Source organism: Chiloscyllium plagiosum, unplaced genomic scaffold, assembly GCF_037043375.1.
Source record: "Chiloscyllium plagiosum isolate Xiang-an unplaced genomic scaffold, Cpla_swu_hap1 HiC_scaffold_17, whole genome shotgun sequence".
In the NCBI taxonomy this organism is placed as follows: domain Eukaryota; kingdom Metazoa; phylum Chordata; class Chondrichthyes; order Orectolobiformes; family Hemiscylliidae; genus Chiloscyllium; species Chiloscyllium plagiosum.
The window spans coordinates 73887674-73913259 of record NW_028270155.1 but is presented as its reverse complement, the minus strand read 5'-3'; the positions used below and the strand labels follow the sequence as shown (position 1 = coordinate 73913259).

Sequence of the window (25586 nt, the reverse complement as noted above, 5' to 3'; positions counted from 1 at the left end):
GCCCTTTGGCCCTCCAAGTGTGTGCTGACACATTTGCCCTTCCATAAAAGTGTCTTCTCTTATAGGATCCATATCCCTCTATTCCTTTCAATTTAAGTATTTGATCAAGTGGTTCTTGAATGCTGCTATTGTGTGCTTCCACCACCACCTCTGGCAGCATGCTCCAGGCACTCACCACCCTTTGTTTGAAAGACTTGCCTTGCATACTACTTTGAAACAACCTCCTCTCCATCACCCCCACCGACCGCTCCCCCCCCACCACCACCACCACGACTGAACCTGTGTCCCCGAGTAATTGACCCCTCCACTCTTCATCACCCTGCTATAAGTATATTATTAAATTGGAATGGGTACAGAAAAGATTTATAAGGATGTTACCAGGACAGGGAGGGACTTTGAGTTATAGGGAGATGCTGAATAGGCCTGGCCTTTATATCCTGGAGCGTTAGAGGTTGAGGGGTGATTCTGTAGAGGTTTATAGGTGCATGAATAGGAAAAGTTTAGAGAGATATGGGCCAAATACAGGCAAATGGAACTAGCTTAATTTGTGAAACCTAGTCAGCATGGTTGAGTTGGACCAAAGAGTCTGTTTCCATGCTGTATGACTCTATAGCATTACATGGCATGGTGAATTATCTTAATTTAACAGTGACATGAATGACAATTGATACATTTTCACCTTATTTGTGGCTTGAACTAGGAGTGAGTTCCTTTTGTAGATGTCAGGATCTTCACATTTTCTGATCATCCTATTCCTTTACTGTTCATAAATTACACAAGAATAAGCTCAGAAATAGACCATTTGGCCCTTTGAGTCTGCTTCACCATTCAGTTTATCATGGCCAAGTTGCTAGTTAAACTGTGCCTTACTGTACTATCCCCAGCTTCTTCAATCTATTTTTCTAAACATCTTTCAATCTTTGTCATGAATATACTCAACCATCAATGATCTCCAGCAGTCTGGAATAGAGGTTTCCAAAAATCCATTAGGGGCAGCATGGTGGCTCAGTGGTTAGCACTGTTGCCTCACAGCACCAGGGACCCAGGTTTGATTCCAGCCTCAGGAGACTATCTGTGTGGAATTTGCGCACACTCCCTGCGTTTGCATGGATTTCCTCCAGGTGCTCCAGTTTACTCCCACAATCCAAAGATGTGCAGGTTAGATGAATTGGCTGTGCTAAATTGCCCATAGTGTTCAGGGATATGTAGGTTAGGTGCATTTGTCAGGGGTAAATGTAAAGTAGTAGGGGAATTGGTCTGGGTGGAATACTCTTCGGAGAGTCGATGTGGACTTGCTGGGCCAAAGGGTCTGTTTCCACACTGGGATTCTATTAATAGCCCTCAAGTAAAGAATTGTCTCCTCATGTCAACCTTTTATTCTGAATCTGTCCTTTTGTTTCCAGATTCCTTAATCAGCGGAAATACTTCCCTCTGTCTACTCTGTCAACAGTGAGATCCTCTCTTGTTCTTTTTAAACCTACAGATATAAAGGGATATATATTGCTTCCTTTCTTGGCACTCTCCTTACTCCAGAATTTAACCTAATAAGAGAAGTATACCCTTTCTTATGTGAGGCGGCCAATTTAATTCTTTGACTAACAAAGGCTAATATTTCCATTTTGTACTTTTTAATTACTGTTCCTGCATGTTAAATTTCTGTGATTCATGTGTCAGGACATCATGTCCCTCTGAATAGCAATGTTTGTAAGTCCATGACAATTTTAATAAGGTTTCTGCTTTTCTATTTTGTCTTCCAAAGTAGGTAATATTATATTTGATCTGTTATGTTCTTGCACACTCATTTACCCAGTCTCTATCCTGATTCAATTTCTTGAAATTCTTACTTTTCTTGTTGGACCCTAAACTGCTTCTCCAGATCTGAAGGAGAAATATTATTTTTGTATTTCCATTTACTCTGTTGTAAATGGTACCATTCTCATTGCAGATATCCATTCTGGCTACAATTCTTTGCAAACTTAGCCTTTTCATGTGTTAGAATTTGTTGAGATAATTGAAATTCAGTGATGTCGGGTGAGTTCTGCTGTAATGTAATAGCTCCCTTTTTGTTCAATCCAGTGTTATAAGAAAATCGCGTAATAGCAACACTAATTAAACTAATGGGGCTGGAATCACATTATAACCAATACACGCTTTAAAAGTTCGCGTTTTGGAAACGGTGTCCCCAATTTGTCAACCATGTTGTAGAAAATTCAAGTTAGCAAAACGCATGCAATTGCAGAATGACCTGTACTATAGTTGCCTTTATAAGGCCTGGAATATGTAAGAGGCCAGATATTTTATTGTTGCTGAATTGCTTCATCAATAACCTTTCCTCCAACAATTTGTACCCAAATGCAGCAAGATTTGGACAGGATCCAGATTTGGGATAACAAGTGGAAGTAACATTCTTGTGACAAAAGTGCCAGACAATAATAATCATCACCTCTTAACAGTGGCATTACTCTTGTTGAATCCCACAGCATAAACATTCCGGAGTTTCCCATTTAATCAGCCACAATGATTGGTTGTAAGATCCTAAGAAATAGGAGCATGATTAGGCCATTCAGCCCATTGGGCCTGGCTGTGCCATTCTGATCTGATTATAGCTTTAATCTCAATTTGTTGTCCACTTCCCCAATAACCTTTGGCAACTTTGACAATCACAAATCTAAATGAACCAGTTCATAAATGACCTGGCCTACACTGCTCCTGTTGAAAGAGAATTTCAAACACTAATGATCCTCTGAGAGGACAAATTCCTCCTCATCTACATATTGATTGGAAAAACCCTTTATTTTTAAACTATGACCTTTAATTCTATATTTATCCCTTGAGGAGAACTTTCCTTTTCACACCCACCTCTCCAGGTCTTGTACATTTACTCATTCTTCTAAACTCCAATAGATGCGTACCCAACCTGTAGAGGCTTTACTTATAAGGTAGCCCACCACATCCCTGAAAGTAGTCAAGTGAACCTTCTCTGAGCTGCTTTCGATGGTATATTTTTTCATAAGTTGGAGACCAAAACTGGATGAGTTGCAATGTGGTCTCATCAATGCCATGTACAACTGTAGCAAAACTTTCCAACTTTTGTATTTCATAACTCATTGCAACAGAAAACAACATTCCATTCGCCACTTGTTTTATCTACCTACTAACGTTTTGTTAGCGAGCATTGTCACAATCAATCTGTGAGTGAGGCTTGCTAATTTATGATGGCAGAGCTGTGATCCCAATTATAAAGCTTCCAGATGAGGGATAAACTGACTCTCCCCTTCTTTACTCACCTATCTTCTGAGCTGGTCACAACGAGGTTAATTAAAAAAGGAAACTCTCTCGTGGATACAAATGGATTCATATTTTAAAGGAGCTGATTTTATCTCAAGAATGGTAATGAAAAAGTGAGTTTATTACTTAGTAAAAGCAACAATAAACAATAGTACAACACAGGCATATAGTCAAAAAAAGTCACTCTCTGAGTCATTCGAGAAGAGTAGTTAATGTAATGTTGGTCACAGAGCAGTGATTTCAATTTCCTTTGCAGATGAGCTAAAATTTTTTTGCCATGTTTCCATTTTGAACTGGCTTTCTGTCTGACTTCCATCATTTAATCTGAAAGAATCTTTTACCGACAATACAGGGGTGACAAGTGGATGGTTCTTCGACTGTGACCTTCACAGCTCAAGCTTAGGCTAGTGCGTATGAGTGCCCCAACCCACTAACAAATACACACCATGGTTGAAACATACTTTTATTCTTGAAAGAGAAAGCTCAAATATGTGTCTTGTCCAGACTGCTGTCTTTTGTGCCATCCTGTTCAGTCTGAGATGTACACAGAAATTACAATTCAGTTTTTAGTGCACATCTCACTTTGGTGCTTCCTTGACACCTTGTGGTTCAGGTGACATTTCAGGGTTCTTCACCAGACTGACTTTCCAAACATAGACTGGGACTGCCCTAGTATTAAGGGTTTAGATGGAGAGGAATTTGTTAAATGCGTACAAGAATTCTTTCTGATTCAGTATGTAGATGTATCTACTAGAGAAGGTGCAAAACCTGACCTACTCTTGGGGAATAATTCAGGGCAAGTGACTAAGGTGTCAATGAAGGAACATTTTTGGGTCAGTGACCATAATTCTATGTTTTAAAAGAGTGATGGAAGAAGATAGATTGGATCTAAAAGTTGAAGTTCTAAATTGGAGGAAGGCTAATTTTGGCAAAGGTTGATTGGGGGCAGATGTTCACAGGTAAAGGGACGGCTGGAAAATGGGAAGCCTTCAAAAATGAGATAATGTGAGTCCAGAGACAGTATATTCCTGTTAGGGTGAAAGGCAAGTCTGGTAGGTGTAGACAGTGCTGGATGACCAGTGAAATTGTGGTTTTGGTCAAGAAAAAGAAGGAAGCCTTTGTCAGGTATAGACAGCAGAGACAGAGTGAATCCTTAGAGTACAAAGGCAGTAGGAGTATACTTAAGAGGGAAATCAGGAGGGCAAAAAGGGGACATGAGATAGTTTTGGAAAATAGGGTTAAGAAGAATCCAAAGGGATTATATAGAACATAGAAGAATACAGCGCAGTACAGGCCCTTCGGCCCTCGATGTTGCGCCGATCCAAGCCCACCTAACCTACACTAGCCCACTATCCTCCATATGCCTATCCAATGCCCGCTTAAATGCCCATAATGAGGGAGAGTCCACCACTGCTACTGGCAGGGCATTCCATGAACTCACGACATAAATACATTAAGATCAAAAGAGTAACTAGGGAGAGAATAGGAACCCTCAAAGATCTGTAAAGCACCCTATGTGTGGAACTGCAAGAGGTGGGGGAGATACCAAATGAGTATTTTACATCAGTGTTTACTGTGGAGTAGGTCATGGAAGATATAGAATGTGGGGAAATAGATGGTGACATCTTGAAAAATGTAGATATTACAGAGGAGGAGGTGTTGGATGTCTTGAAATGCATAAAGGTTGATAAATTCCCAGGACCTGATCAGGTGTGTCTGAGAACTGTGTGGGAAGTTAGAGAAGTGATTGCTGGGCCTCTTGCTAAGATATTTGTATCATCAATCGTTATAGGTGAAGTGCCGGAAGACTGGAGGTTGGCTAATGTGGTGCCACTACATAAGAAAAGTGGTAAGGAAAAGCCAGGGAACTATAGACAGATGAGCCTTACATCGGTGGTGGGCTGGTTTTTGGAGGGAATCCTGAGGGCAGGATATACATGTATTTGGATAGGCAAGGACTCATGAGGGACAGTCAGCATGACTTTGTGCGTGGGAGATCATGTCTTATTAACTTGATTGAGGTTTATGAAGTAGCAAAGAAGATTGATGAGAGCAGACCAGTGGACATGATTTATGTGGACTTCAATAAGGTGTTCGACATGGTTCCTCATGGTAAACTGATTAGCAAGGTTAGATCTCATGAAATACAGGAAGAACTAGCCATTTGGATACAGAACTGACTCACTTGTAGATGACAGATGGTGGTGGTGGAGGGTTGTTTTTCAGACTAGAGACCTGTGACCAGTGGTGTGCCAAAAGGATTGGTGCTGGGTCCACTGCTTTTTGTAATTCATATGAGTGCTTTGGATGTGAACATAGGAGGTATAGTTAGTAAGTTTGTAGATGACACCAAAATTGGAGGTGTAGTGGACAGCAAAGAAGATTACCTTACAGTACAACAGGGTCTTGATCAAATGGGTCAATGGGCCAAGGAATGGCCGATGGAGTTTAATATGGATAAGTGTGAGGTGCTCCATTTTGGAAAGGCAAATCAGTGTAGGATCGATACACTTAATGGTAAGGTCTTGGGGAGTATTGCTGAACAAAGAGACCTTAGAGTGCAGGTTCATAATTCCTTGAAAGTGAAGTCTCAGGTCGATAGGATAGTGAAGAAGGTGTTTGGTATGCTTTCCTTTATTGGTCAGAGCATTGAGTATAGGAGTTAGGAGGTCATGCTGCGGCTGTGCAGGACATTGGTTAGGCCGCTTTTGGAATATTGTGTGCAATTCTGGTCTCCCTCCAAAAGAAAGGATGTTGTGAAACTTGAAAAGGTTCAGAAAAGATCTACAAGAATGCTGCCAGGGTTGGAGGATTTGAGCAATAGGGGGAGGCTGAATAGGCTGGGCCTGTTTTGCCTAAAATGTCAACGGCTGAGTGTTGACCTCATAGAGGTTTATAAAATCATGTGGGGCATGGATAGGATAAATAGACAAAGTCTTTTGCCTAGGGTGAGGGAGTCCTGAACTAGGGGGCATAGGTTTAGGGTGAGAGGGGAAAGATGTAAAAGGGACCTAAGGGGCAACGTTTTCACACAAAAGGGACTTACAGGCAACATTTTCATGCAGAGGGTGGTGCGTGTATGGAATGAGCTGCCAGACGAAGTGGTGGAGGCTGCTACTATCACAACATTTAAAAAGGCATCTGGATGGGTATATCTATCCAGTAAAGGTTTAAAGGGATGTGGGCCAGGTGCTGGCAAATTGGACTAGATTAGGTTATGCTTGGTCGGCTTGGACGAGTTAGACTGAAGGGTTGGTTTCCGTGCTGAGCATCTCTATGACTCTATGTAGTACTTTACCAAGTGCTGTTTAGAATTATGCACAGACCAAATCATCTATAAAATCAAAAATGATCAATTATAATAAAGTAGTCAAACATAATTTCCTTTTGACAAAATCATGTTTACTCTGTTGATTGTATTATAATTTTTCTGAATGATATGCTACTCCCTTCTGTTAATGGAATCTAATGTTTTCCAATGTCAGATACTAGACTAAGTGACCTATAGTTTCCTGCTTTCTGTTTCCATTTTTTGATGTACATTTGTCTTGTGCAATTGTCAAATTATCTTGGACCTTTCCAGAATCCAGGACATTTTGGAAGATTACAACAATGCATCACTGTCTCTGCAAAGCCTTCCTTTCAGACCTAAATAGTCCAAGGTACTTGTCAGCTTTTAATCTCATCGTTTTGCTCTACTTTTTTTTTTGCTAGGGAGTATTTCAAGTTCTTCCCTTTGGGTTTCTACTATTTTTAGGATGCTTTATGCCTCTTCTGTTGTGAAGACTGATACAATTTACTTTGAAATGGACTTCATTTCCTTGTTTACTACAATATAGAGTAATATAGAGGCTCTTACTTCTGTGGTACTGCCTTCAAATTTAGTACCTAGCTATTCTTCATTCCACACAGCCTCTTTCTTGGTCTTATCTTTGTTGCTCAACAGGCCCCTCAGCCTTTGGGAATCATGCTCTTAGTTGCAGGCAATTGTATCTATCCCCCGAATTGTACTGACCCATAATCCTTCTGCAACTACATTGTACAGAGGAACCTCGATTATCCAAATGAGGTGGGCGGGCACTATTTTGTTCAGATAATTGATTATTCAGTTAATTGATTTAATGCCTTTCCTCTGGGGCTTGGAATTTTCTGTTAAGTCCGCTCCCTGCTCAGGAGATTAGGCAGCAGCACACTGCACATGAGCCCCCACCACCCCACCTGCCCCCACCCTGTCCCTGTCTGCCCCCCCAACCCAGTCCAACATCGCCCCCACCCCGCCCCCGTCCAAAACTGTCCCCGTGCCTGCTCCCACATCCCCAACCTTGTCCAATACTGCCCCCCAATACCATCCAACACCGCCCCCACTCCTGCCCACCCACCACATCCATCACTGCCCCCCCCGTCCACCCCCACGCTGCCCCCGCCCTACCCTCAACACCCCCCCTCACCGTCTGTCCGTCCGACACAAGATGCTACTGCTCCTGCTCCTGCTGCCTTTTGGGGGGTGAGTCTCCAAATAGCGCGTGCGTGCACATACACACACAAATGTTTACTGCAACCTTTTGACAGGTTGCACCTTTATCTGTACAGGACAATGTTAGAGAAATTATCTGAGGAAGGGGGGATTTAGGTTACACTCCTGTGTAGAACTCCAGGGAAAGTGTTGGGGGGGAGAGAGGGAGATCGGGAGGTCAGTCATTTGGAGATGGTGCCTGGTCTCCCATCGTTGTCCAGGACTGTTCTTGGCAGCCTTTCAGTAAGATCACTTTTAATCACTGTAAACAAAAGACGCGATTGGTATTGGAAACACATTTTTGATGTAATGTTTCTATTGGGATCTCGAGATCTCCTTCGAATAATCCGATTTTTGGATAATCGAGGTTCATCTGTATTTCCTTTCTGTATGGGACTGTGATCAGTTTATTCACCTTCCTTCTTAACCACTCAAATTGCAGAACATGAAACTGTTGAGTTTGCAAGGCCTGAATCTCCTTCATTGGTACCTTATCGATCCCCATACTTGCTTCTCCACAATCACACCACCCTGTCCTTGACCACAGATAAAGTCTGAAATGTCTAGCTGAAGTGGTGTGATAATTGACAATTGTTACACAGTGCTGAAAAAGCGCAGCAGGTCAGGCAGCATTCAGGGAACAGGAGAATCGACGTTTCGGGCATAAGCCCTTCTTCAGGAAGGGCTTATGCCCGAAACGTCGATTCTCCTGTTCCCTGGATGCTGCCTGACCTGCTGCGCTTTTCCAGCAACACATTTTCAGCTCTGATCTCCAGCATCTGCAGAACTCACTTTCTCCTCAATGGTTACACAGTGGCTCCCTGTTCCAGATTTTATTGAATTTCAGCTTCACTGTCTACTATGCTGGGATTTGAACTCACAAGGTTGGCCTGTGTTCCAGGTTGGTCGTACAGTGACATTACCACTATGGTACCACTTCCCTATTTAGGGCAAAACAGTTTAAAAGTTGTCAAATTGCCTGCCTGTGTACCTAATTAATGTCTCTAAATTTTAAATTGTAGGTCTTTTAGTCTTTGGCTCTCTCTCTGAAATCCCTTTTGTAACAGGCCAGAAAAGCATGACCTCCCTTGAACCAAATCACATCAATTTCCAAAGTTTAAGTGTTGAGCAGTAATCTCACTGAATGTTTGTGATATTGTGACTTCAAAAATAAGTCAGAGACTCAGTATTTTGCTGTGCATTACTGAGGTCCTGACTGCGCAAGCCACTCCATCAAATGCAAGACAGTTGCCTGAAATGTGATGGAATGCTCTCTTGTTACCTTTGTGAGAACAACTCTTTAAAAAAAAATTGATCTCTTGAGACTAAGCATCCAACAAGTCCACACCGCCACGCCGAAGCGCAGCCCACCATACATTAACCCCTTACCTAACACTACGGGCAATTTAGCATGGCCAATTCACCTGACCTGCACATCTTTGGACTGTGGGAGGAAACTGAAGCACCCGGAGGAAACCCACGCAGACACGGGGAGAATGTGCAAACTCCACACAGACACGGGGAGAATGTGCAAACTCCACACAGACACTTGCCTGAGGTGGGAATTGAACCTGGGTCTCTGGCGCTGTGAGGCAGCAGTGCTAACCACTGTGCCACCATGCCGCCCCATATTTTTTCTGGTAATTATGACTGCAGTGTGTGCTATCTTTAAGATGTGCTGAGCAACTACTAAATCCATAGTCTATTATCTGGAAGAGCATGGGGACTAGGCATATGGATGAAACTGTCACCTTCACAATCCTCTCCAAGATTTGGAAATGTGTCATTGTTCCTTTACATTTGGACAAAATACTGCAACTCCATTCTTAACTGCACTCTGGGAGTGTCTTCACCGTATGGACAGCAGCAATTTAGGAATACAGCTTGCCACCCCCTTTGTGGGTAATTAAAGAAGGACATATCAAATGCTGATCTTGCCAGCCACAGTCACATCCTGTGAATTAAGATAATTTAATTCAACCTTTTACGAATAGAATTATGCAAGTGACAGTTGGGTGACAATAACAATAACTTGTTTCACTGCTGAATACAAGAATTATAAGAATGACTTGTATCATTGAAGGATAGATCTGTTTTGAAGGCCAATGTAAAATAAAATTCAATCTTTATGATAACTATACGTGGTAGCATTATTCAGTTTGCCACTATTGAATTTCACCTGGGAGATTTGCAGCTGGAGCAGGTCTTGGACTGAAAATTTAATCCAGGGACCAAGATGGGCTCTTGTTTTGCCTTTCTCAGCCAGGTAACTGTACTGGAAGAAAAAAACTCAGCTGAAGGATAAAGATGGTGAGTTGTACCAAGGCGGTGATGAATGAATGAGTGTCATTATTTGCCTCCATTGTTCTAGGCTTGACATTCTTCCATTCATTGTCCTGTGTGAAACTGGAAAGGAGGAAGTTATATTGGGGTTGCGGAGAAGCAAATTTGCAATGTAACTGTGCCTATTCTTGATTAACAGGGTAATTGACTAATAATCTGGAGCAGAAAGTCTGTTTGGTTTCCAATCCCATCCTGTGGTTGTAGGAATCAATAGTAGTCACCCTACTCCCTTCAGGAGCTAATTAAATTTTAATGAATACAAATCAGCTGTCAAAGCCATTTTTTGTTTACTGGCCTCGCTCTCTCTCTCATCTGTAAAGGTTTTTTTAATGTGAATTATCCCCCACTGCCTTACATCTACTTTATAAAATAGCTCGACTCAAAAGTGTAGTGATAAGACCTTCTCATAATCCAAAATTGATATCTGAGCTTTTCTAGCATATATTATTCATCAACCTCTCCAGCAGTTGACCAAGTTTAAGATTGGATGAGGCTAAGCATGGTTTGAATTGTAAAGAAGTTTTATATCACAGTAAGGTGTACATAACTATGATCATTGTACCTTAGCTCACATTAACATGAAAGTAATGAACATGCCAGCCATCCTACTTCATTGATTGAGACATCTTACTTGATTGAGACAGTCAAAAATCACAACACCAGATTTAGGTCCAACAGGTTTATTTTAAACCGCAAGCTTTTGGAGCTCCCACTCCTTCTCAGACAGCTAGTGAGAGAGGATACATCGGACACAGGGCAGCACGGGTGGCACAGTGGTTAGCAATGCTGCCTCACAGCGCCAGAGACCTGGATTCAATTCCCACCTCAGGCAACTGTCTGTGTGGAGTTTGCACATTTTTCCCGTGTCTGCCTGGGTTTCCTATGGGTGCTCCGGTTTCCTTCCACAGTCCAAAAATGTGCAGGTTAGGTGAATTGGCCATGCTAAATTGCCTGTAGTGTTAGGTGAAGGGGTAAATGTAGGGGAATGGGTCTGGGTGGGTTGCTCTTCGGAATGTCGGTGTGGACTTGTTGGGCCGAAGGGCCTGTTTCCACACTGTACGTAATCTAATTATCTAAGCTAATTTTATAAGTACAAGGTCAAAGAGTCATACAACTTATGCAAATGTGTTGAACAAATCTAGATGGCTGTTAAGCCTTTAATCAGTTAAATTGTTGTACAAAGTCCATTCATCCGTTATCGTAGCGTTTGTTTGGTTTTACCAATATACCTTAAAGACAACATCAATCACAACACCATACAACCCTGTCATGGCAACCAGTACAAGACATATCAAAGCATAGACATGATACTACCATTAGGCGTGGGAACACCACCCACCACATGCATGGCAGGTACTCATGTGACTCAGCCAACATTTCTATCTCATTCGCTGCAGGCAAGGATTCCCCGAGGCATGGTATATTGGCGAAACCAAGCAGACGGTATGACGACAGATGAATGGACGCCTTGCAATAATTACCAGACAGGGGTTATCCATTCCAGTGGGGGAACACTTCAGCAGTCAAGGACAATCAGCCTCAAAGTTTTGGATAAATGTCCTCTAAGGCGGACTTCAGGACACGCAACAGTGTAGAGTTGACGAACAGAGGCTGATAGCCATGTTCGATCCCATGAGGATGGACTCGACCGGGATCGTGAATTTATATCACACTGCAGATGACCCCACTACACTACACACACACATATACACCGTGGGCGGCACGGTGGCACAGTGGTTAGCACTGCTGCCTCACAGCGCCAGAGACTCGGGTTCAATTCCCGCCTCAGGCGACTGACTGTGTGGAGTTTGCACATTCTCCCTGTGTCTGCGTGAGTTTCCTCCGGGTGCTCCGGTTTCCTCCCACAGTCCAAAGATGTGCAGGGTCAGGTGAATTGGCCATGCTAAATTGTCCGTAGTGTTAGATAAGGGGTAAATGTAGGGGTATGGGTGGGTTGCGCTTCGGCGGGTCGGTGTGGACTTGTTGGGCCGAAGGGCCTGTTTCCACACTGTAAAGTAATCTAATCTAATCTAATCTAATCTACACACTTGCACTCACACACTTTCACAGGCATATACTTACTTGCACTTGTGCATGCACTCTTTTGAGCACATACACTTTTGCACACATTCAGGTATGCTCTCACACACACATACCTCCTCACACTCATTCACACTTCTTTTGAAGTGCACACTGTCTCTCTTTCAAAAGCACTCACAAAACTCCCCCTCTGTCTCGCACATGCGCATACATGCACATGCACTCCCTCCCTCTTCCTCACACAAACATGCATGCCCCCCAACACACAGACATATATGGTGTGAATTTGCATTTGCAGCTTTGTATTTGCAGATACATTCTATTTTGTTCAAAAAGCACACAATATGTACACAGTCAGTCATAAAACCAGTCTGACAGATACGAACAACTTGAAACATGGCCTTACACCTAAAATACATTGTCTGACCTGAGTGTCACCTTTATTCTGATAATATCTGGAGTTATCATGGGGTCAGTGACTTGAAAGAAATTCTGGGATTTACTTATTAATGAAATGAAATCTGTATCTCCATTCTAACTGATTAAAGACTTAATAGCCATCCAGGCTTTTTCAAAAGATTCGCAAAAGTTGTATGAGCCTTTGATCTTTTACTTATACATTCTGTGTTTGATGTATTCTTTCTGAGGAAGGAGCAGGGGCTCTAAAAGCTTGCAGTTTCAAATAAACCTGTTGGACTATATTCCTGTGTCATGTGGTATTTTAGATTTAGTCCACCCCATTCCAATACCTCCACATCTTGATTGATACAGACTAACTCCTCTCAACTCTTAGCTCCTAGGCAATGCATAAGATCTCTGCTTTGCAGTTCTTTGTCATCTAACTGTTTATTTTGCATAGCTTCACAAGTTTCTTCTCGCTTGGAAAATGCTGGGAAGTGTTGGGGCGGTAGGAGGAGGTGTCATTGAGTGGTGTCTGGCATCGGCGAGGTAGAGGTCAATGTAACTTTAACTTTGCACCCCTACCATCAGCTGGTTTGATGGTGAGGTTGGGGTTGGAGTGGCGGGTGGACAAGTTGAGGTGGTCAATGTTGCAACGGCATTTGGAGATAAAGAAGTCGAAAGAGGGTAAGAGATCAGCACGGGGTGTTCAAGAGGAAGGAGTATGTTGGAGGCAGGAGAAAGGGGTCTTCAGGGGGTTGGTGGGAGTCACCATTGAAAAGGTAAGCGTGGAGGTGGGGTAAGAAAAGTTCAATATTGCAGATGTTACAGAACTCGTTGACCCGGGGGTGTATTGGGATGAAGGTTTTCTGAGGACTCATACTGTCCTAAATCCTGGAGTGAGACTTTGAACCTGGAACAGTTGTTATATCTCATTGTCAGTATGCAATACAGTATGTCAATACGCCTTTAAGAAATGTACTCTTGATATCATTGCTGTACCATAGTACGCAGCCTGAGGGTGTAAAGATCTCCACCTTGGCTCTGATCTCTTAAACCATGATACTCAATGGAAAGCGGCACAAGTGGGCGGCACGGTGGCACAGTGGTTAGCACTGCTGCCTCGCAGCACCAGAGACCCGGGTTCAATTCCCGACTCAGGCGACTGACTGTGTGGAGTTTGCACGTTCTCCCCGTGTCTGCGTGGGTTTCCTCCGGGGGCTCCGGTTTCCTCCCACAGTCCAAAGATGTGCAAGTCAGGTGAATTGGCCATGCTAAATTGCCCGTAGTGTTAGGTAAAGGGGTAAATGTAGGGGTAGGGGTAAATGTAGGGGTATGGCTGGGTTGCGCTTCGGCGGGTCGGTGTGGACTTGTTGGGCCGAAGGGCCTGTTTCCACACTGTAAGTAATCTAATCTAATCTAATCTAATTAAAAAAGCATGCCACTCTGTAACTTAATGGCTTAATACCATTTGTAACATTGTTGTGCCTGTGACCATAATATTTGTGCATAGTCGCGAGTTGTATTGAGGAATCCAAGATCTTTAATGCCATAATTACCATGGCTAGTTTCTTGTGCATCAATGGATAACATACATCTTGCTGCATCAAGGAATGTTGCTGACTTAGCTACATTAAGATGCCCGTTAGCTGACTGCCTAAGCAGCATTCTGCTTCTAAAAGTTTTCAATTCTTATCCCTTTCTTTACAGGCACAGATTAAAGGGCTTTCCATCACATGGGTAATGGTATCATTATGATCAGAAAAACTAATAAATCATTTATTATTTGCTCTTTGGAGGTAAAATAACATTCAGTAACTTAATCATTGGGAATAATTTTTTAAAAAGTCATGAAAGTAGACTGAAGCAAAGTATTGCAATTCTGAAAAGAAAACATTCTGGAGATATTTCACAGGTCAAGTTTCTTCTTTGGAGCGAGAAGCAAATTGGATTTTATGGGTAGTGGTAAAGCTATCTACAAAGATTTGACAGGCTTTTAATTGTGGAGACATCCTGTCATTTCCTCTGCAGGAAATCTGGCACAGGAACATAATCAAAAGGGACCAGAAGTCGGCCATTTGGTCCCTAATGATGAATGATAGGGCAAACCAGATCATGGCTGAGCTGGCCCAGGCCCCAATTCCTCTTTTTGTGCTAGCTCAGCATAGATGTCAACATACTTCCTCTTTAAAGAGTGGATGGTAGACCAGACCAGTCCTTGTGGCATTTTACAGGTTATGTCTTTTCAATCTGGAAAAGACCCATTAATTCCAATTCTGTATCTGTGTTTTAATGAACATTTAATCTATGTTAATAACATTATCTCAATACGTAAGCTCCTATCTTGTGAAATAACATTCCTGAATGCCTTCTGAAAATCCAAGTACACTACATCCACCTTTTCCTCTTTATAAACTTGGCTTGTTACATACTCAAAGAGCACTAAAAAAATTGTCAAATGTGATTTGCCTTTCACAAGACCATATTGATTCTTTTTGATTGTTTTTAGCTTTCACAAATGCCCTGCCATTATTTCCTAAATAATGGAATCTAGCATTTTCCCAACAACGTCTTTAAATAAAGCAAAATACTACAATACTCAAAATCTGAAATAAAATGAAATGCTAGAGAAATTTCAGCAGGTTTGCGAAACAGACTCCTGCGTGGAGTCCAGTGCGAGTCTTCTTTGGAACTGATGTCAGATAGTAGGCTGACTGGCCGATGGTTTTCTGCTTTCTATCTCCCACCCTTCTTGAACAGGAGTGTCACATTAGTAGTTTTCCAATCTTCTAGAATCCTCTGTGAATTCTAAATGTTTTGATTAATTCCTCCACCATCTCTGCAGCCACTTTCTTTGATGCAGGCGATCAGGTGCTGGTAGCTTGTCTGCATTTTAACCTGTTAGTTTGTCAAATACTTTGTCCCTCTGATAAAGACTATTATACAATCTTTCCTCTCATTATCACCTTGCTCCTCTGTTATCTTTTGGTGGGTCATTTTTCAAGTTTAATTAAACTTTGTAACAGCTCTTGTACATCGGAGAGTGTCTATTGTAATCCCACTTTTTATTGTAAAAAAAAAAGTGATGGTAAACAGATGATAGACCTTCAGTCTGGTGTTAGTAGTAGGGAAATGCCAGGCTCCATTATAAAAGATTTAATATTAGAGCACTTGGAAAACAGTGACAAGATTGGATCAAATTTGCATGGATGTACGAGGGGGGAAATCATATTTAATTTCTTCTATCATTATCTGGGTGACATTCCAAATAAGTAAGGGCAAATCATCTGTGATGAGTTCTGGATGCAGGGTGATTACCCACTGGAAATGAAACAATGTTGGCAGTTCCTTCATAATCCATGCTTTGTGTCTTCCAAGGATCCTGGAAGATCATGGCTATGAATTCTGAAACTCTGTTTCTGATTCCACTGATGTTGCTGCTCAGTATTTTCAGCATTTTCTGTTTCTATTTAGTATAGATGTGTGCACCTGTTAAAATGTTAACATAAAGTCCTTTTTTTAACCAAAGGTCCTGATGGTATTTTTCACAATCGTGAAATATCATAATTGAGAAGTATATAACAGGTAGTAATTGAACTTGAGATCTTCATGATCTGAGAAAGAGTATGCCTTTAATGCTGATGTTCAAGTTTCAAAGATAATAGTTTTGAAGCCAACTACTTGTCTCCACTTGTGGTTTGTTGACAGCTAGAATGGCACAAGACTTATGACATCCATCTGTGAGATTTCTAACTTAACTTTTCATTCTGATACATGGGAGAAAAACAGGTGACTTCTTTCTTCAATCCAATTTTATTTATTTTAATGTAGAATATGAGGGAAGTAGACAAAGGGATTTCAGTTATTTCACTTTAAAATTGTACTTATTGTTGATTCAGCTACCATTGGAGGTGACTCGTCTAGTATAATAGACTATTATATTAAATTCAGTGCATCTGAGAGCACTCTCTGTGATCTTTATCCACAGTTGTAATCAAAAGTGTCCAGGAAAACTTGTCATGCTTTATTTGCACCTTTTGCTTCAGTGGGTGTTCTGCAGTGTTCTGCATTTATTGCTCATCTCTAATTGCCCAGAGGGCAGTTAAGAGTCAACCACATTGCTGTGGGTCTGGAACCAGTGTAGGCTTTTAGGGATTTTGTGAGCTGAGGGGTGGGAACAGGGAACAGTTGCTGCATTTGCAGGTCAATGTAAGTTGGCTGCCTCTTCGAGCAGGGTAACATGCCGGAATAACCTTGCACACTTAACTCACTGATATCATAGTCATAGTAATAGTAATCCCTACAGTGTGGAAACAGGCCATTTGGCCCAACAAGCCCATACCGACCCTCCAAAGAGTATCCAACCCAGACCCATTCCTCTGTTAGTCTACATTCCCCCTGACTAATGAACCGAGTCTAAACATCTCTGAACACTATGGAACAATTTAGCATGGCCAATTCATTTAACCTACACATCTTTGGACTGTGGGAGGAAACTGGAGCACCCGGAGGAAACCCATGCAGACAGTGTGCAAACTCCACACAGACAGTCGCTGGAATCGAACCCAGGTCCAAGTGCTGTGAGGCAGCAGTGCTAACCACTGAGCTATTGTGCAGTCCATATCTGTACACACGTACCAGTTTTTCTGAATAGTATTAATAAAGCAATCAGAATGCAGCACTTCCATTTGAAGGTATTATATGGGATTAAAATTTAAATGGAGTGTTTATGAGGGGGTACTACTTCATCTCAGTTTTGGGTCGATTATCTCAGTTGGCTGGACAGCTGATTTGTAATGCAGAGTGATGCCAACAATGTGTGTTCACTTCCTGTATCTGCTAAGGTCCCACTTTCACCACCTTGTTTGAGACATGGTGACCCTCAGGTTAAACCACCAGTCGTGTCTCTTTATTGAAAGAGCAGCCCTATAGTCCTTTACTCCATGTGGGGAAAGGTCCTTCAACCTAAAGGATTTTGGGAATTTTTGTACTACACATTGCCTCAAGTCAACAAATAATGATAAAGTTACTTTGTTTCTTGGCAGCAACGTGACGTTTCTGAAAACCAACCAAATGGCATAAGTTGAAGAGATCTAAATAAAGGAATGGCAAACAAAGTGGACAGACAACATGGTGAGAATTTAGCTGCAGAGCAGCAGAATTCTAGCAACCAAACAAAAAGCGTGGACTGGACTGTCATTGCCCTCACCTGCCAGTACAAGGATAGTATTTATGCTTTTCAAAGAGGTAAGTGGGGTAGGATGGGCATAAAAATCTAGACATGAACTGTATTCCTACTTAATCATATTTAGAGGTCAATGTTGTAATGTTAATCAAGTTATTTTTCTTGACTTGCAAGGTGCCCACTGTGAATTGAATTTGATCATTCCACAGTACTATATGTAGAAATGTAAGTTTAAGTGTGGTGTTGCGGGTGAATGGAATACTTTCACAGTTAGTTATCATCAACAACTCTCAAGTCAGATATAGCATGGTTTGTGAATGTTGATGCACGTACAAAGCACCTATCTACTTTTCTAGACACTCTATAGCTAACTATTTGTTCTTATGTCATATTTAAAATTCTAGTTCTCCACTGCTCATCCAAGCTAAAACGTTTTCTCACTGAGATACCTTCACTTTTGCCTTTGGGCATACAAGCTACCTGACTTCCCATCCATGGTGATTTTCAACTTCCTCTTTCAATTCTTCCTGATTTTACTGCTCTTCTTCATCTTTTAATTTCTCACTCCATAAATGTACCCAACCTAAATTCATGGCCATATCCCTGACCTTGGCTGCTCACAGCCCATTGCTACTTGTGTCAATCACAGTTAAGGCTATCTCTGATCATTTCCTTGTATAACATTTTGTTTTGTTCTCTCATGGGATGTGGCTATTGCTAACCTGGCCAGCATTGATTGCCCATTCCAGTTTTCTTTGTGTAAGTTGTGATGAACTGCCTTCTTGAACAGCTGCAATCTATTTAGTGTACATATACCCACAGTGGCTTTAAGGAGGGAGTTCCAGGCTGTTGGCACAATGACACTGAAGGAATGGTGATATATTTCCAAGTCTGGTTGTGCATGGTTTGGAGAATTTTCAGGAAGTAATGTTTCTGTGTATTTTACCACCTTTGTTCTTCTAATTGTAATGGTGGTGGGTTTAGAAGGTGCTGTCTAAAGAATCTTGGTGAACTTCTGCAGTGTACCTTATAGACTTAATGGTAAGGTCCTAGGGAGTGTTACTGAACAAAGAGACCTTGGAGTGCAGGTTCATAGCTCCTTGAAAGTGAAATCGCGAGTAGATAGGATAGTGAAGAAGGCGTTTGGTATGCTTTCCTTTATTGGTCAGAGTATTGAGTACAGGAGTCGGGAGGTCATGTTGCGGCTGTACAGGACATTGGTTAGGCCACTGTTGGAATATTACGTGCAATTCTGGTCTCCTTCCTATCGGAAAGATGTTGTGAAACTTGAAAGGGTTCAGAAAAGATTAACAAGGATGTTGCCAGGGTTAGAGGATCTGAGCTACAGGGAGAGGCTGAACAGGCTGGGGCTGTTTTCCCTGGAGCATCGGAGGCTGAGAGGTGACCTTATAGAGGTTTACAAAATTATGAGGGTCATGGAATAGACAAAGTCTTTTCCCTGGGGTGGGGGAGTCCAGAACTAGAGGGCATAGGTTAGGGTGAGAGGGCAAAGATATAAAAGAGACCTAAGGAGCAACATTTTCACGCAGAGGGTGGTACATGTATGGAATGAGCTGCCAGTGGAAGTGGTGGAGGCTGGTACAGTTGCAACATTTAAGAGGCATTTGGATGGGTATATGAATCGGAAGGATTTGGAGGGATATGGGCCGGGTGCTGGCAGGTGGGACTAGATTGGGTTGGGATATCTGGTCGGCATGGACGGGTTGGTCCGAAGGGTCTGTTTCCATGCTGTACATCTCTATGACTCTATGACTTGAAATCCCCCATCCTAGGGAAAAGACATCAACTATTAAGAATATTCTTATCCAGCATGGTTTTAATAAAATTCTTTAACCGCTCAACCTCCTGTGCTTCAGTGAGGAGAGTCCAAGCTGATCCAGACTTCCTTTATAACTCAAACCTTACATATTAGATTAGATTAGATTACTTACAGTGTGGAAACAGGCCCTTCGGCCCAATAAGTCCACACCGCCCCGCCGAAGCGCAACCCACCCATACCCCCACATTTACCCCCTACCTAACACTACGGGCAATTTTAGCATGGCCAATTCACCTGACCTGCACATCTTTGGACTGTGGGAGGAAACCGGAGCACCCGGAGGAAACCCACGCAGACACGGGGAGAACGTGCAAACTCCACACAGTCAGTCGCCTGAGGCGGGAATTGAACCCGGGTCTCTGTCAGACAGGGCTTCCTGACTGAGGCTGTTAATCTAGTCCAATCAGGAATTCACGCTCTGAGGTCCACCTGGCTGCCTTTGTTACTATCAATACAGAGTCTCTTGTTGAACTCTGCCTTGGTTATGTAGAAGAGATGGGGAGTGAATAGATGGCAAAGTGGTGAGTGGAGCTAATGGGAGGGAGAATCAGTTATGCAACAGGTCATGAAAAGAACTGAAAGAGCAAGGAAAGTGAGTAAATGCGGTTGTGATTTGAACGTAATAAGTGATGACTTGAGCCAAATTTATTGCAGTCACCATCAACGACCTGCAGTTTTAAGCAATTCTTTTACCCTTCTGCTCCATACACAACAATCACTGGTTGCATCCAAAAAGAAAGGTGATGACAATATAAAAATGCAGAAACAAAGTTAGAGAAGTGGAAAGTGAGACACATGTGCAAGGGGCAACTGGAACATGAAGACTATGAGCAAAAAAAAAAGGAACGACCAGTTCTTCTTTAAACCAAACATGAAAATTCATTTGCCTAACATGTTTCTTCATACATGACAAACTGAGAATTGCTTTGTCACACTTTTAAGCTACCTTTCTAACAAAAATACTATTTTTAACCTGTTGTCTGGGTGTATGCAGTAATGACAAAGCTACATGTAATTCCTATCCTCGTTCCCTTAAGGTAGTACTGACCATGCCCTTGATAGTTAAAGAATTCAAGGTTTTTATTCCATGAAAGAATAGCAGGAAGTGTTTAAATCTGTACAGTGAGAGACTTGGAGATGGTGGGGTTTAAAAAAAAGTGCTGCTCACCTCCTTCAGTTGGGTATACGTGCTTTTGCTGTTTTTTGGAACTGGTTGCAGGAGAGGGAGTTGCTTAGTAAATGCTCTTGGTGAATTGTAAAGAATGTTGAAGATTGACTGTAGTATATACTGTTATAGATAAGACCGGACCCCTTCAAAACATTTCTTTTGGTTCAGCAGCTTGAAAACTGACTGCTCGCTAAAATCAAACCTAACAATAGAGTCATAGAGATGTACAGCACGGAAACAGACCCTTCGGTCCAACCCGTCCATGCCGACCAGATATCCCAACCCAATCTAGTCCCACCTGCCAGCACCCGGCCCATATTCCTCCAAACCCTTCCTATTCATATACCCATCCAAATGCCTCTTAAATGTTGCAATTGTACCAGCCTCCACAACTTCCTCTGGCAGCTCATTCCATACACGTACCAATCTCTCTGTGATAAAGTTCCCCGTAGGTCTCTTTTATATCTTTCCCCTCTCACCCTAAACCTATGCCCTCTCGTTCTGGACTCCCTGACCCCAGGAAAAAGACTTTGCCTATTTACCCTATCCATGCCCCTCATAATTTTGTAAGCCTCTATAAGGCCACCCCTCAGCCTCCGAACCTCCAGGGAAAACAGCCCCAGCCTGTTCACAGAGGAAAGTTGAGCTGCGAGAACTGGCCATTCCCTTCATTGTACAAGTGCTTTTTTTAAACCTAAAAGCTGCTTCAAGTAGATGAACCCAGCCATTTTGGCAACTCTATATCACAGTGGTGCTGGAAAAGCACAGCAGGTCAGGCAGCATCCGAGGAGCAGGAAAATGTATAGCTCTATTCCTGATGAAGGGCTTTTGCCCAAAACATCAATTTTCCTGCACCTCGGATGCTGCCTGACCTGCAGTGCTTTTCCAGCACTACTCTAATTTAGACTCTGGTTTCCAGCATCTGCAGTCCTTGTTTTTACCATTTTGGCAACTCTGCCTCTTGCAACACTTTTGAAAGAAACCAAGGGCAACACATGCTTGTTAAAGAAGCAGCATTGCCACAATATGTTGTGCATTCGTACGAGAGGTAATGAATATTGACTACAAGAGCAGAAGCCCTGATCAGGTGACTGAATTTGTTCTGGGTAATGTTGAGTTTCTTTTAAATTGAATTTCTTAAAATGATGTGTATCCTGTCCCACACTTGAACTTAGTCTGACTTAAGATGATGCAAAAACAGTGGTGTCTGGGGGCTGGTCACATGCTGCTAGCCATTTACTGCTCTGCTCTTGATGGTCTAGTTCAGTTTCTAATCTTTGGTGACCCTGGAAGTATGGGAGCAGCAGGAATGAATGATTCCAACCAATGGACATTTTTCTCTTGAAACGCTGTCACCCATTGGTTTCTGTTTTAATGAACTTCTTCTTCAGTATATTTATTGCCCATCCCTAGTTGCTGTTGAGAAAGTGGTTGTGAGTTACCTTCTTGAAATTGAAAAGTGTGGGGCTGGAAAAGCGCAGCAGTCCAGGCAGCATCCGAGGAGCAGGAGAATCGACATTTCAGGCATAAGCCCTTCTTCAGGAAGTTACCTTCTTGAACCATTGCAGTCCATATGCTGTTGGTAGACCAACAATGCCCTTTGGGAGGAAATTCCAGGAGTTTGACCTGGTATCACTGAAGAAACAGTGATATATTCCCAAGTCAGGAGGGTGACTGGCTTGGAGGTGAACTTGCCCATGATGGTCCTGCCCATATCTGTTCTGCCCTGTCCTTCAAGTTGGAAGTGGCTGTGAGTTTGGAAGGTGCTGTCTATACTAAATGCTACTTTGATGCTGAGGATGGTTTCTCGCACCTGTTCTTTGGAGCTATGTGGTTCTTGTGAAACTTGAACAAAGCAATTGTGAGAGGGTTATTGGTAAGTAAGCATTATATGACAGGATTACTGGTGGCTGCTACCATTAATTTATCAGTTTATTTCTAATCCCTATGCGATCTTTAATTATCATGTTTGGACCATTCTATTTTGTGGATAGGACAGTATCGACTAATCTTTCAGATTGGCTGGGCAATAAATACTAACTCTAGTCAGATCTGCAGGTTTTTTTTCAAGAAAGCAAGAAATCCAATGGAAACAAACCCAGTCAGTTCAGTCTTTTCTTGGAAGACAACTCACTCATTCCAGGCTTCAAGCCATGACTCACCTTCTCTCAACCTAATATAATTACCTCCCTATTTCTCCCGTTTTTTAGCTTTGACAAAGGGTCAGTTAGACTCAACGTCAGCTCTTTTCTCTCCTTACAGATGCTGCCAGACTTGCTGAGATTTTCCAGCATTTTCTCTTCCTGAACCACTTTCAGAACCACATTCAGTATATTTACATCTTAGCTTAAATAAAACTGTCTGCTTGTGTGGAGATTGCATGTTCTTCTTGTGTCTGTGTGGGTTTCCTCCGGGTGCTCCAGTTTCCTCCCAGTCTGTAGATGCAAATTAGGTGTATTGGCCATAGTTTCCAGGGATGTGCTGGCTAGATGGATTTGCCATGGGAAATTAAGAGTTATAGGGATAGGGTAGGGGGCGATGGGTCAGTGTGGATTCAATGGACCTAGTGGCCTGCTTCCACACTGTAGGGATTGTATGATAACTTCCACTACTACTGGGCGTAACTGGGAACCTGAAGTTTAAAACCCTGTTCTTCTCTGGAAACATTTCTGAGTATTTTAAATGTTCTTATTTGTTTCTATTTTGCATTGGAGGGTTATCTCTTCTTTGAACTGAGAGTGAAAAAGTGAGGTCTGCAGATGCTGGAGATCAAAGTTGAAACTTTATTGCTGGAACAGCACAGCAGGTCAGGCAGCATCCAGGGAACAGGAGATTCGACGTTTCGGGCACAGGCCCTTCTTCAGGAATGAGCAGAGAGTGTTCAGCAGGAGAAGATAAAAGGTAGGGAGGAGGGACTTGGAGGAGGGGCGTTGGAAATGTGATAGGTGGAAAGAGGTCAAGGTGAGGGTGATAGGTCGGAGTAGGATGGAGGCGGAGAGGTCAAGAAGAAGACTGCAGGTCAGGAAGGCGGTGCCGGGCTGGAGGGATTCGGCTGAGACAAGGTGGGGGGAGGGGGGATGAAGAAACTGGTGAAGTCCAAGTTCATCCCCTGTGGTTGGAGGGTTCCCAGTCGGAAGATAAGACGCTCCTCCTCCGACCGTCGCGTTGTTGTGGTTTGGCGGTGGATGAGTCCAATGACCTGCATATCCTCGGTGGAGTGGGAGGGGGAGTTGAAATGCTGTGCTACAGGGTGGTTGGGTTGGTTTGTCCGGGTGGCCCAGAGGTGCTCTCTGAATCGCTCCGCAAGTAGGCGGCCTGTCTCCCCAATATAGAGGAGGCCACACCGGCTGCAGCGGATGCAGTAGATGATGTGGGTGGAGGTGCAGGTGAATCTGTGGCGGATATGGAAGTTTCCTTTGGGGCCTTGGAGAGAAGTGAGGGGGGAGGTGTGGGCGCAAGTGTTGCACCTCCTGCGGTTGCAAGGGAAGGTGCCGGGAGTGGAGGTTGGGTCGGTGGGGGGTGTGGATCTGACAAGGGAGTCGCGGAGGGAGTGGTCTCTACGGAAAGCTGATAGGGGAGGGGAGGGAAATATATCCTTGGTGCTGGGGTCTGTTTGGAGGTGGCGGAAGTGATGGCGGATGATGCGCTGTACATGGAGATTGGTGGGGTGGTAGGTGAGGACCAGTGGGGTTCTGTCCTGGTGGCGGTTGGAGGGGCGGGGCTCAAGGGCAGAGGAGCGGGAAGTGGAGGAGATGCGGTGGAGGTCCTTCTTCAAGGACCGCAATTTCCCCCCCGACGTGGTCGACGGTGCCCTCCAATGCATCTCCTCCACTTCCCGCTCCTCCGCCCTTGTGCCCCGCCCCTCCAACCGCCACCAGGACAGAACCCCACTGGTCCTCACCTACCACCCCACCAATCTCCATGTACAGCGCATCATCCGCCGTCACTTCCACCTCCAAACAGACCCCAGCACCAAGGATATATTTCCCTCCCCTCCCCTATCAGCTTTCCGTAGAGACCACTCCCTCCGCGACTCCCTTGTCAGATCCACACCCCCCACCGACCCAACCTCCACTCCCGGCACCTTCCCTTGCAACCGCAGGAGGTGCAACACTTGCGCCCACACCTCCCCCCTCACTTCTCTCCAAGGCCCCAAAGGAAACTTCCATATCCGCCACAGATTCACCTGCACCTCCACCCACATCATCTACTGCATCCGCTGCAGCCGGTGTGGCCTCCTCTATATTGGGGAGACAGGCCGCCTACTTGCGGAGCGATTCAGAGAGCACCTCTGGGCCACCCGGACAAACCAACCCAACCACCCTGTAGCACAGCATTTCAACTCCCCCTCCCACTCCACCGAGGATATGCAGGTCATTGGACTCATCCACCGCCAAACCACAACAACGCGACGGTCGGAGGAGGAGCGTCTTATCTTCCGACTGGGAACCCTCCAACCACAGGGGATGAACTTGGACTTCACCAGTTTCTTCATCCCCCCTCCCCCCACCTTGTCTCAGCCGAATCCCTCCAGCCCGGCACCGCCTTCCTGACCTGCAGTCTTCTTCTTGACCTCTCCGCCTCCATCCTACTCCGACCTATCACCCTCACCTTGACCTCTTTCCACCTATCACATTTCCAACGCCCCTCCTCCAAGTCCCTCCTCCCTACCTTTTATCTTCTCCTGCTGAACACTCTCTGCTCATTCCTGAAGAAGGGCCTGTGCCCGAAACGTCGAATCTCCTGTTCCCTGGATGCTGCCTGACCTGCTGTGCTGTTCCAGCAATAAAGTTTCAACTTTGAACTGAGA

At 43.6% G+C, this 25586-nt stretch overlaps 1 protein-coding gene across 7 annotated transcripts in view; it reads left to right on the top strand.

The window, feature by feature from the left end:
- fcsk (fucose kinase) overlaps window positions 1-25586 on the top strand; it is a 387175-nt gene that overhangs the window by 8937 nt on the left and 352652 nt on the right. For 4 of the 7 annotated variants that reach the window (XR_015760001.1, XM_087996073.1, XM_087996077.1 and 1 more), the window contains exon 2: window positions 17629-17830. Coding sequence is in view for 4 of the 7 variants with exons in the window: in XM_087996073.1 (XP_087852199.1) it covers window positions 17689-17830 (142 nt within the window). In the remaining 3 variants the exon portion in view is untranslated. Of the gene's footprint in view, window positions 1-17628; window positions 17831-25586 lie in introns of those variants that run through there. The other 3 variants (XM_087996074.1, XM_087996075.1, XM_087996076.1) reach the window with 3 other exon arrangements.